The 14,022-nt window shown below is 36.2% G+C and overlaps 1 protein-coding gene across 2 annotated transcripts in view; it reads right to left on the bottom strand.

The window, feature by feature from the left end:
- Positions 1-556: 556 nt before the first annotated feature.
- The window catches only part of RYK (receptor like tyrosine kinase), an 88,589-nt gene continuing 75,123 nt past the window's right edge, over positions 557-14,022 (bottom strand). Inside the window, exons 14-15 of one of the 2 annotated variants that reach the window (XM_017505724.2) lie at positions 2,647-2,783; positions 557-1,675 (exon numbers count right to left, since the gene is read on the bottom strand). In XM_017505724.2, coding sequence (XP_017361213.1) covers positions 1,564-1,675; positions 2,647-2,783 — 249 coding nt within the window. In that variant the 3' untranslated portion in view covers positions 557-1,563. The remainder of the gene's footprint in view (positions 1,676-2,646; positions 2,784-14,022) is intronic. The other variant, XM_017505725.2, reaches the window with a different exon arrangement.

A 14,022-nucleotide genomic window follows, 5' to 3' on the forward strand; every position in this document is an offset into this window, starting at 1 on the left:
GGGTCAAAGGAGCTTTTTAAAATAACAGTCCTCCAGGGACTGGCTTCCTATTTCACAAAACCAAAGAACTATTAATAAATGGTACACAGAAAATCATGCCCTTGGCTTACTTGTGGAAAACCAGGTACCATGTGAACTATTTTTCCAGATGTGTTGCTGATTCATAAAGGTTTTTTAAAAACAGCAAAAGACTCTAACTGTTGCACATTCTCCCTTATGTACCTGTGAAGATGGGAGTAGTGGCAGGCAACTGCAGGCCTAGCTATTTAGGAGGCCCATTCAACTGTTTTAGGCCAACTAAAACTGGGCATAAATACATGCATACCCCTTACTTGTTGGTTCTGGAGAAATGTTTCAGTGTTGATACTGCCTTATAACATTAATTCCAACTTTTTATTAGAACATGGAGTCTGAGCCAGCTGTAACTGTGTTAGGGCTTTGGAACTTAACTGAAACATCATGAAATAAAACACAAATGTCTAGCTGTTGCATGTTCAAAGACTTACCAGACACAATTACCCATCACTCATTATGAATAATAATTTCAACACTAGCATAATATAAAACAAATCCTTTAATTTTTCAAGTGTTTAAAAAACAAAAAACAATTTTATACTTAAGCCAGCCTTGAAGATAAGCACAAAATTTACCAGTTTACTTTTTTTTTTTTAAACGTCAACTCAAGCACCCACTCTGTGCATAGCACTATTCTAGGTGCAATAAAAAGGAATCTTAACCTTAGAAATATGAGTTCACTTTCTGGAATTGTATTATCTCCTTTCCCAGAGAGTAAAAATAAATAAAATCACCATTGCTTACTACAGATCTGCCCCAAATCACTTCTGGTTCACAGAAAGGCTAATTTCTGCCAAATGTAAAATGTAATGAACTCACTTCCTGCTTTCCCAAAAATAAGAAAGCAGAATTCCTTTTCACTTAAAAAAAAAAAGTTTTCCATGCAAGGGCAGTTTGCGTCCAATAAGTATTTAAAGAAATTTTTTTCCTCTAGCTTTTCTTTAAGTTTTCTTCCTCTAACATTGCCCTTTTCTTGTACAAGGTAAACCAGTTATCTTTTTATGCTGTTTTTCCTTTCCTAAGTATTGCATCTTGAAGACAAACCATTTCTAAGAGTAGTGATAAAAAATAACGTTAAAAAAACTTTAAAGGTGAGTCACTTACATCACCTTAATGAAGTAAAAAAATAAAAAGCAGTTGGTACTAATATAGCTAATTCCAAATATCTGTGTCTAAACAATTTTAAAAACTGTTTATTTTGTAAGAATGTACCCCTAGTCCAAAGTAACTTATGTTTTAAAAAATTTTGGCCAAAAAATTTACAAAAACCTTTCAGTTCAACCTAATAAAAGTGATATCTAGAAAATATGCCACATTATTAAGTCTGTCTTAAAAAGTTCAGATTCTAAAGCATTCCTAAGGCACGGTGATCTGGAAGACAAATGTGCTTCTGTTGGCATTGTATTAGATACGCAGCATCTGTGACAGGCTTCAAGTGAGCCCCGATAGGCACCTTCCTCCTGGTGCTGTGGGATTGTGAGAGAAGAGTCAGACATAGGCTCCCAGGGCCGCATGAAACTCTGTGAGACACTGTACCAGCTGCTGAAACTTGGGCCTCTCCTCTGGATCTAGGGCCCAGCAACAGGCCATCACAGCAAACCTGCAGAGTGACAAAATGAAAATCTGGGCTAGTAATGATACAGTATTCCTAAACTTTTGGTCAGTTTGATGCCAGTTATGTTGTCTGTCTAAAGGTGGGTATGAGAGGATGATACATTAAAAACGGATCCCTTTTACTATTTGTTAGCAGCTCTAGAAAGAAGCTAAAATAAGTTATTTGGACTACATGTGTGAATTTCAATTCTTTATGACAGCATATCAAAATATTTCAGCAAATATACAGAGATTTCATGTAAATACCTAAAACACAGTCAAAAGAACACCTATGTTTTCCTGTAGTTAAATTAAGAAAAAGATCTTGGAGGAAGAGAAAGTTTTACCTAAGATCTATAAACCCTGGATCTACAGTAAAATCAGTACAAAAGCTGCCACCTTGTCATGGTGCAGAAACCTTCAGGGGGTTCTAGAACTGAGAGCATACTCATCTGTATGTCTATCGCCCTCAATAGCCTCCTGCTTATCCCATTCTCATTACATGGTAAGATAAGCTACGTGATAGAAGCAGGAAACAGAAGGCAACTACTTTGCTCACTAGCCCAGATCATCTTCCCTGTATCAGCTGATACCAAATGGCAAAGCAAAATGACAATAGAAAGGTATTTTATAACTAGTGTGTCCTTTATAACTACTTTATAACTACAAAAGTCGAGTACTCACTCTATACAGAATAACTGACATAATATTCAGCCAATTTTCTTAGTCTGTCCTCTCAGACTATAGTGCTTAGATTATGCACTATAAAATAAAATGCAAGAAGTTCTAATGTCAAATGCATGAAATAGTGACTGAATCTCCCTGACTTTATGGTTCTTTACAAAAAGTCTAATTTAAATCCAAAGAGTCATTATTTTCAAAGGGAAAGCTCTGTTTGAATGGAAACCTGCTCTTTTTCCTTTATTCCAATATAGTAAATGGAATAAAGTTCATGCCTTCAAGCTCAGAAAAACTCACAATTCATCAGGACAGTTGATTGGCTGGGCTATTCGGTAACCATCTTTCAGGTATGCAGCCATCTCGAAGGGGTCAATGTCCACGTAGGGCGTCTGGCCCAGAGTCATGAGTTCCCACAGCGTCACTCCAAAGGCCCACTAGGAAAGGAGCAGGAACACAATGAGGGGACATTTAAAACAACAGTTAGGGGGCTAGTGCCCACATCCAGCTACAGGACAAAAAATAGCTGCTCACCTCAGGCTTCAGAAGAGTGAAATGTTATTTACAAAAAGAAGTCTATCATACAGTTACTTTCTCTTGCTAAGATTAAAAAAAGTGCATCCAATATTAGTATTTATAAATTCTAAGCAATTAGATCCATTCGAAGTAATAGTTTACTGTTGATAACAAGCTATGTATTATGAATTATGTCTAAGATTCTTCTAATATGAGAATTTGAACCTTTAAATATAGCTAGTCTGCATAACTGAGAAGTGGAAAATGAAAAGAATTCTAGTTTAATTAAAGGGAAAAGCATCCTAAGTGAAATATGCAAATGAGGGGGAACATAAGAAGACATGGATTTTTACTGTATTTAAAGTTTTAAATTAACAGATTAAAATAACTTCCAAACTTGCCTGAGTTAACGATCAGATTTATTTAAAATCAGCATGTAAGCTACAGAAACAGGAATGGTCAACAGTGGCAACAGTATCCATTCATAGTCTGAGTGGGGCTCCCCATTTTGGCCAATTCCTGGCTGTACTCAGCTCCTGGAGAGTGTGCAGGAGGCGGGAGGCAGGAAACATGTGTACACAAAGCTGCTGCCACATGGCTGAAAAGGACTCAGATCTGGTATGTCCACTGATCTGCCACCATGTATGAACCCTGAGGTCAGAATAACTGAACTTGATTAAGGAGAGGGAAACCTGTATACTGTAGTATGAGGTTTGTGAGTTCGAGGCATTTTGCATCCTTCAGTACATTTAATTTCCTCAATAAACCTGTGAGAATCATTGGTAGTTCAGTTTTAGTTGTGCTACCATGATGGGGAAACTGAGGCTCGGAGAAATAGCTTGCCAAAAAATGCATATTTTAATAAGTAAAAGAAAAAAAGAAAAATACCAAACACAAGTCAAATACAAATCTATTTGTAAAATCTAAGCATACTGCATTAAATTTTAGGTTACTATTTTTCAGTAACAAAATCCTAAAATACTTACTTTGTAGACAAATTTCTTAAAAAGCCTTATAATAGTGAACAATAGCTACATTTCCCCCAAAATCTATGCAAACAAGAAAACAATGAAATGACATATTTTTAAAACTGTCACAGAAAGTTCTATATTGAGGCCAAAATATACTTCAACAATGAAGACAAAATACAGAGTTTTTCAGAAAAATAAAAGCAGAGAGACTATGTCTCCAGCAGACCTGTAAGGTGTATAAAAGCAGTTCTTCATGTGGAAAAAAAAATACACCACATGGAAATCTGGGTTGACACAAAGAATAAAGAGTGCTTAAAACATATTAGTGACAACTGAACATATTCTCTTGTCATGTTAAAATTTCCTTGATAGACTATTTAAAGCAAAAACAGCTAACAATATTTTGTGGGGTTTATAATATACAGAGAAGTGAAAGATATGCCCACAAATAGTATGAAGACTGGAAGGGGATGAGTGGAAACACTACATTGTAAGGTGCCTACATTAAACATGAAATGATATAATATTTTTGGAAAATAGTAGGTTTACACTGCAAAGCCTAGAGTAGGTTTTTTAACCTCAGCATTACTGATATTGTGGGCTAGAGGATTCTTTGTTGTGAGAAGCTGTCCTGTGCGTTGCAGGATGTTTAGCAGCATTCCTGGAGTAGCACATCCCCCAAGCTGTGACAACCCAAAATGCCTCCAGACATAGCCAAATGTCCCTTGGCACTGGCAAATACCCTTAACCGGAGCAAAACTGTCCCAGTTAAGAACCACTGTATTAGACCGAACAACAACAAAAAATTTAAAATATCATAAACGAAGGAGAGATCACCCTTTAGACATCAAAAAATATTATGAACAGTTCAATTTTATGCCAACAAATTCAGCAACTTAAATAAACAAATTTCTTAAAATACAAATTACCTAAACACAGAAGTAAACAGAACATCTATATAGCCCTACATCTATTAAAGATACTGAATTCACAATTCAAAACCTTTCCACAAAGAAAACTCCACATTGTTTGGTGAATTCTATCAAACTTGAAAGAAAATATAAATATGTATTAGTTTCCTAGGGCTACCATAACATACCACAATCAAGTGGCTTAAACAACAGAAATTTACTTTCCCACAGTGCTGACAGCTGGAAGTCCAAAACAAGGTGTCAGCGGGCCATCCTCCCCTGGAAACCTGTAGAGGGGAGTCTTTCCTTGTCTACTCCCAGCTTCAGGTGGTTGCAGGCAGCCCCTGGTATGCCTTGGTTTGCTGCTGTAGCCCTGCAGGCTCCCCCTGTCTTCACGTGGCATTTTCTCATGTGTATGTGTCTTTTCTTAGAGTGGATTAGCGTTCATCCTAATTGAGTATGACCTCATCTTAATATTACATCTGCAATGACCCTATTTCCAAATAAGGTCATGTTCTGAGGTACTGGGGGTTAGGGCTTCAACCAATTTTTTTTTTCTTTGGCGCAGAGGCGGAACACAATTCAACCCATTACAAACCCAACCCTACATAAACTTTCAGAACACAGAGGAAGGAATATATCTCAATCACTCTGACAACAGCATTACTCTAAATACCAAAACCAGGTGTTCAGCCTTTTGGAACCTATTATCTTTATCATTAACAGTGATCATAAAGGTGGAACAGAGCCCAGCCTTGAAGTCTAAGCTCTGGCAGGGGAGTGGGGCACGGAAAGATGGAGAAGTATGTTTAGTTTCAAAATCTCTATAGAGTCTTGGAGGCTACTGAAATTTCCCTTATACCTACTGGGACATTCTATTCTGCTTAAAAATGGAAAAAATGATTTCAAATTAATAAAAGTTAAAGGATGGTGCCTGCTCACATCTAGTTATGTGCCTATCTTTAAAACCTTACTCCATATGCAATTTTTTTCCTGAGAATTAACAAGAGCTATATGAAATCTTAATACTCACAATTATTAGTAAATGTAATGCTTAATTTTTAAAATCATGCCCATTTTCCATAGAGAAGGTAGTTCCCTGCACAAATGGAACAGAGCCCAAAGAAATGAAACTGGTTGGAAGGGTGCTTCCATCCCTTCCCCCGAGATGAAATGATCCATTCAAACCAGATTTTGGAAGAAAAAAGGATGGGAATTTGTGACAAGTGCAAACTGACACTTTGTACACAGGGAATAACACCATCCACTGACATTGTAACACTGTAACACCTCTGACTATAAGGGGCTCTGATAGTAATTTTGGTGGTATCTGAGATCTGGAGTTGAACATAAGTATTACAGCAGCAACATATATAAGCTTTTAAAAATTACTCCTTTCTCACTGTTTTGTTCACATTATTGCCCATCATTTACCTAAGGTTTTCATATTACAACCAGAACACTAAAAGACGCCATAAAAAAAGAACAGTCAAGCCAAAGGGAACAATGCAGTTTCATTTCCTTAAAAACTAACAAAAGTGATTAATTACATGTTGGCAAACTGACCCTTAAAAAAAATAATCAAGACAAATGGCACAGGGATGATTTGTGGAAAACTTGCTCTCTAAAGTCTTCTGATAACTGAACCATTTAAAATTTAGACAGACTTATTCTATAATTTCCTTCTGTTTGACGTTAGTAGAAAGGGGCAACAAGAAGGTCATGCTGTTCTTTCCAGTTTTAAGAAAGACTGTGGCTATCTCCATTTAAAGAACATTTAGGGAAATACAATGTTCTTCTATTCATCTTATTACGCTCCCCAGAACATGTGTTATTTTATAGCTTCTATAAATGTAAGATGTAAAACAGTTTTTCCACTAAAACATATGTGAATGTGACTTGTCAAAAAGTATATAAGTAAAATTCCTTTTTTCTTTTAGCACAGCATTAACTAAAGATGGGGCTACTGAATTAAGACATTTCCAGGCCTTTTGCAAGGTTCACCTCAGTAAACTATAAACTGAAACAAAAATGATTCCATTCAATTTTAAATTACCTTATCTGACCACAGTAGAAGTATCATCAGGTGTTCTATTAGTAGGCCTTTCTGTTGATATTAGAAACCTAATATCCCCTTCTCACATAAAGATATGGCTGCAGATTACCAAAGTGCAATTAAATGAATCTGGGTTAAGTGTTTTATAAGAACTAAGGAGAAGAATTACCTGGGGTGCTTGCTAAAAAGTACAGTTCCCCAGTCCTATCTTCATAATTCTGAAGCCTGGATCACATTACTTACTTAATTTATTAGTTTGTATTTTTAACAGAGATAGGGTTTCACCATGTTGGCCAGGCCACTCTCAAACTCCTGGTTTCAAGTGATACACCCCGCTGTGGCCTCCAAAAGTGCTGGAATTAAGAGGCGTGAGCCACCACGACAGGCCTGGATTACATCATAACAAAAGTCCTTGGTGGGTCTTAAGATCAGGCAAATATAGAAAGTATTCTTAGATATGTTAGCAGCAGTGATGAGATGGCAAAGACAGTCTTCATTTATTTTCATTGTAGTACAGCTGACATATAAGAAACTGCATATAAAGTATTCAACTGGGTAAGTTCTGACATACATAAACACTCCTGAAACTACTGCTACAACCAAGATAAGGAACCTATCTATCACTTCCAAAAGATTCTTTCTGCTTTGATCCTTTCCTTCTACCTCTCCCTACCACCAGCACTACCATCCCCAAGTACCCATTAAATCTGCTTCCTGTCACTATAGACAGTTGGCATTTTCTAGAATTATATAAATAGAATTATTCAAGCTGTGTGCTATTTTCCTAGCTTCTTTTACTCAGAATGATGATTCTGGGATTCACCCATGAGGTGGCATGTACCAACAGTTCATTTCTTTTTACTGAATAGTATAGTCTGTTATATGAGTATTGCAGTTTGTTTACCCATTTACCTTTTGTTGAGCATTTGAAATGTGTTGAGATTTAGCTATTAAAAATAAAGCTGCTATGAACATCTGTATATAGTGTTGGTAAGAACATGATTTCATTTATCTAGGAGCAAAATGACTGACTATGATACATATATATTCAACATTTTAAGAAACTGACAAACTGTTTTCTGAAGTGACTAACCCATTTTATATTTCTGCTAGCAGTGTAAGAGAGCTCTTGTTCTTTCATATCCTTGTCAACACTTGGTATGGTCAGGCTTTTCAATTTTAGCCAAACCAATAGTATCTCACTGTGGTTTGATTTTGCATTTCCCTAATGAATGACTAATAATGTTGATAATATTTTTCAAACTTGGAGAGAATTACCTTAATATTTTGAGTTTTCTGACCAGCAAAAAGGGTGCACCTCTCCTATTGTGTATGTATTCTTTAATTTCTCTCAGCAATGTATTGTATAGCTCTCACATTTTTTGTCAAATTCCTAAGAACTTCATATTTTTTATGTTCTTAGAAACTTTTTTAAAACTTTATTCTTCATTGTTAGTGTTCAAATTGATTTTTGTACACTGATCTTGTGTCTTGTAATCTTTCTAAACTCATTTATTAGTTTTAGTAGCTTTTTTGTATATCATACTGAATTTTCTACATAGATGATCATCTTATTCTGCAAATAGTTATTTTTTCTATCCAGCTTTTTCTTCCCATAGTGTACCGGCTACAACCTCAAGGACAGTGCTGAATAACAGAAGTGGTAAGAGTGGCCATTCTTGTCTTGTTCCTGATATTAAATAAAAGGAATTCAGCCTTTTAACACTAAATATGTTAGCTATAGGTTTTTCTATAGATGCCCTTTATGAGGCCTAGAATAAATATCCAGAGGGACATGCCTCCTCCTAGATGCCTCTTCAGGTCTGGTGGGCCACAAGTGCCAAAAAAGGACCTCAGTGCCTCTGGGGTGGGACCCTGGCAAACAGCCACTGAGGTACCTTCCCACCTAGCTGAGGAATGATGTTCCCACCCCAGTGGACCTGAAAAGCAGAGTACTAAGCCAAAGAGAATTATTCTTCAGTCCTAAGGTTTAATATTGTTTGTTCAGTTAGGTTTTTATTTAAGATGCATTATTCTTTTCTTATTTCTTCCCTTTGGAATGAATATGTCTATTCATTACTTGTCCCACCACTGTATTTTTGAAGGACATAACTTGTTTGTTTTTATAGGTTCAGAGCTAGAGAGGAATCTGCCTCAGCACAAACTGTACCTTGAGGTTCATCCGTATATGATTTAGATGATATTTAAATGACACTTTGGACTTAAGACTTTAGAGCTGAGGCTAGAACAAGTTAAGACTTTTAGGGCTGTTGGGATGGAATAAATGTATTTTGCATGTGAGACTGATATAAATTATGGAAGGCCAGTGGCACAGTGTGGTGGACTGAATGTTTGTTTCCCTGCCACCATTCATATGCTGAAATCTTAACCCCCAAGTGATGGTATCAGGAGCTGGGGCCTTTGGGAGGTGGTCAGGTCACGGGAGTGCAGCCCTCATAAATGGGATTGGTACTCTTCGAGACCACCAGAGACTCCCTCACCCCTATGCCACATGACAACCCAGAGAGAGGATGAACAAACCAGGAAGGGGGTTCTCAACAGACACCAAACCTATTGGCACCTTAATTCTGGACTTCCCAGACTCCAGAATTATGAGAATTAAATGTTTGTTATTTAAGTTATCCAGTCTATGGCAGTTTGTTACAGTGGCCCCAATATACTAAGAAACCAACTAAACTTCGAACATCAACAATCTTTAAGCAGAGTGTTATACATGATTGAAAAGTGAGTACTTCTGCTATAAATCTGCCCTGCAATCTCTGTGATTAGGAAAGACAGAGGAGCCAACACTGGATGCTACCCAGGCCATTACACAGATCTGTTATTTATGGTACTTTCTGCCACTGTATCAGATTCAGGGACATTACTCCATCAGAACTCTAGGGCTATCTAAAGGGAATATTACACAGAGTAAGGACAAGTCTCTAAAGGAGTATAAAGAGCTGTTTACAAGATCATATCGGTAAATTATCCTGAAGGAGAGCCAGCAACAGAAACCACAGCCAGCATAACTACTTGATCACAGGACAGCAAGTGCTCACCTCTGAAAATACTGTAACTCTTCCTAACGTAAATCCATTCATTCCAAGGAAATATTAGGATGAATAAAACAATACCATTAAATAAAACTAAATATCTTAACATTAATATTAAATCTTAAATTTTTATTTCTTAGTCTGAAACAGTCCTTGCACCTCTACGTTTTTCAGGTCTTTAATATTAATTCCTCTTAATGTGAACATAATTAATAGTTCCAAGATTGTTGTATATCAAATCTGCAACTATAAAGAAAAAATATTAGGGAAAAAAAATCTATGCATTACTGTAAAATTAATAATGAGTAAAGTTTTCTATACTTTAAAAAATAGTAAGTATCTCCATAATTCTAGCTTTCTCTTTGACACCACAGTAGTTCAGCAGACTGCTCTTGATGAGCACATCATCAATGTCAGGCTCCTGCTCAGGATGCGACAAGCGCTGGGCCCCTTCCACAGCACTGGGCACCAGGGAGCGAGTCACACGCAGCAATGCGCTGCACATGCAGTCTCTGGATGACTTCACATTTCCTTTTTTCTTCCAAATAATCATTAATATCCACAAAATAAATCATGTAAAGGCACAAACAACACATTTTGATTTGCCCTATCCCCTAAAAACTGTTCAAATACCTTTAAAAGGATCTCTTCATTGCCATAAGCCATGCTGATAATATTTGGCATGCAAGTTATTTCCTTGACTTGTTTTCTTAAGAAAATGCTTCTTAAACACAATGTAATACTAAAAAGACAAGAAAACCAGTAAGAAAGAAATTCATAACTGCATACTCCTGATTACATTTAGTAATCTCCTAACAGAAGGTAGTTCTTAAGAGCAGAATTATGTTAGCTACTAGAATTAGCTACGTAATTCAAAGAAGATGTAAATCAATAACTCTATTTTCAAATAAAGGAAAAGAAAGTCACATAAAAAAAATTTATGGTGGTATCCACATCCGATGAAAACACAATAAAAACAATATCCAGAAATTCTTAAGAATGCCTACAATGATGTCACATCTTGGAATAGTATTAGAAAGACATTTATAACTAGTTCTTAAACTCAACAGTTAAAAGTTGATGTTAATATAAGAATCTGGACATACTGAAATACTGAATCCCTTCAGTAAAAATTCTGAAAACACAACCTAGAGATGCAATGTATTATTTTTATGACGCAAAACATTAATGTATTTCTAAATAAATCATACAGAATGCTTAATAACAAAAAAAAATGCAAAAATGTTAAGATGTCTTAAAGGACACAGAAAATGTTTCCTCCAAGGCAGGAGTATCATTTGTTGGGTGCTACATTTACATCTAAAAATATGTATTTTACATGTGTATAGACTCTGGTGGAAGTGTCCAAAAATAGAACATTAAATATAACTTTTAAGACCCCAACTTCACCCATAAAAAGTGGCAACAGAATATGACTGTGTATACACATTTCCAACACAAATGTTAAAAAGCAATCTTCAACATGTGAGCTTTAAAATATTTTAAGAATTAAAAAAAAATTCAATCCCAAAAAACTAAAAGGTAGGATTTTTACATGAATAGTCACAGAAAACAGAAGGGTGTTCCTAGTCCTTTCAGTTCCAATTATCTAAAGCAAAGGTGATACATACATATGTACATATGTGTGTGTGGGAGTGTATATACACACATACATATGAAAACAAATTCGTAATAATCTAAAAAAGAAAAATGTGAACATTTTCTAGGAGTTAACCACGTTAAATGCAAATCAAAGGATATTCTTAACATCACATGCTAAGTACAGCTCAGAAGAATTTGGGTCACACAGCTATTTCAAGTAAGTTTATGCCAAAACACATTGAAAGTAATTATGATGCTGAGGTGGCTCTTGTGGAAGCAGCTTGCATGAGACTGGGGAATCACCAAGCTATGTGTCATGCACCCTGTGCTGCCCAGACTAATGAACAATACAGTCAAGGTGGCTAAAAGCTACTCCAGAAAACCAAAAGGCAAGATGTTTTCTTATGCCTTCTTTGTGCAGACATGCAGAGAACCTAAGAAGAAAAACCCAGAGATCCCTGTCAATTTTGCAAAATTTTCCGAAAAGTATACTGAGAAGTGGAAGACAATGTCTGGGAAAGAGAAGTCTACATCTGATGAAATGGCAAAAGCAGATAAAATATGCTATGATTCAGAAATGAAGGATTATGGACCATCTAAGGGAGACAAAACAAAAATAAAAACAAAAAGGACCTCAATGCCCTCAAAAGGCCATTATCCAGATTCTTCCCGTTCTCTTCAGAATTCTGCCTCAAGATTAATTCTGCAGACCCTGGCATCTCTATTGGAGATGTGGCAAAAAAGCTACATAAGAGGTGGAATAACTTAAGTGACACTGGAAAGCAGCTTTGCATCACAAAGGCAGCAAAGCCAAAGGAGAAATATGAGAAGGACGTTGCTAACTGCAAGTCTAAAGGAAAGTCTGCTGGCACAAAGGGTCCTGCTAAAGTTGCCTGGACAAAGGTGGAAAAGAAAGGTGAAGACAATGAGGAGGAAGAGGCGGTGGAGGAGGAGAATGAATACAAAGCTGTTCATCTGTAATAACTAGCTAATTCTCGTTAAGCTGCTCACTATTAAATTAACAGTGATATTTAAAAATAAAGCTGCCACATGAACAAGCAACTAAGTATTAAGTTTAATTGCATTCTGATGATGGCAGATTCTTCTATAAAATGTGTGAACTCCTGTAAAATGCCATAGCCATAAAAATAACTATTTCTGATATAATTTGAAATGTTCTGCCTAACCAAACCATGTATCTTCAACATGAACTTTGCCAGCTAATACCCAGCGGAAGACACTCAATGCTCTTGGAGCATCTTGCTTGGAGATATATTATTATTACTTGTAGTCTCCTTTGTTGAAGTATATTATCTAACTTAATTTTCATTCTGGAGGTCCTACAAAATATTTGATCATAAATATTACAAAAAAAGTTCCTATCATTGCTTAATTATACAATGGTATAGTTACATAGAAATAAATACAATAAATTAAGTAATATAGGCTGGGTACAGTAGCTCACACCTGTAATCCCAGTGCTTTCAGAGGTCAAGGCAGGAGCATCGCTTGAGCGTAGGGGTACAAGATCAGCCTGGGCAAAACAGCGAGACTCCATCACTACAAAAAATTAAGAAAAAACTAGCCAGGTATGGTGGCACACACTGGTAATCCTAGCTACTCAGGAGGCTGAGGCAGGAGGACCACTTGAGCCCAGAAGTACAGGCTGCACTGAGCTATGACTGCACCAAGCTATGACTGCACCACTGTACCACTGCACTCCAGCCTGGGCAACAAAGTGAGACCCTCTAAGAAAAAAAAAAAAAGTAATACATATTTTGGGGGCCTCCACTGTGCAAGCAAACATCACTACTGGCCATCTTGCATTCTCCTTTGAAATATATCAGTAACTCCTTTTTCTAAGAGAATAATAAAAAAAATTTCCAATCTCTTCAAATTACATGAAATACTTATAGATTATCATCTAAGAATTATCTTCCATTTTCTGCCCATCAAACTAGTTTTGGTTCACCACAAAAACTGCCACCTCATTTCAGCAAAGGCAGTTGTATTTCAAATCAACCACTGAAAATAAAAAAAAATAACATCCCAAAGAGACGAGTTAATCCATCTTTTAAATCAACTATGGAATAAAATTTTAGAAGTAAACACTAAGAAAAGTTTATCTGACTTTTCTACATTTAAAAATGTTTAGATGTGAGATTTTACTAAAGGAGTAGATTTGAAAACCATACTACTCTAATTCAACTGATATAATGTTTTTAAATTATGATCTACAACCAAAGCCAAATCAATTTCTCCTGCCCCCCTTCCCACTCGATGAAAACAGCTTTGCTCAATGAAGAGCTGGTAAACAGTTCCAACTATAATTCAGAATTTCTGAATAAAGATTTGGCAACTCTAAAACCAAAAACCTTATGAAAGAATAGAACCGGTCCTTACTGTCATTCAATACAGCAGCTATGCACTGGCCAGAAATCAAACTCTGCTTTCGCTTCATGTTATTTTAAAAAAATCAAAATCAAAACCAAAATGTAACCCTTCTCTCCCTAAAATAAAGCCCAGATTCTCTTTAAGTAGCGATTTCAAGTATATAAGCTGCT

The sequence above is a fragment of the Cebus imitator genome, unplaced genomic scaffold (assembly GCF_001604975.1).
Source record: "Cebus imitator isolate Cc_AM_T3 unplaced genomic scaffold, Cebus_imitator-1.0 Scaffold340, whole genome shotgun sequence".
Taxonomy (NCBI): Eukaryota; Metazoa; Chordata; class Mammalia; order Primates; family Cebidae; genus Cebus; species Cebus imitator.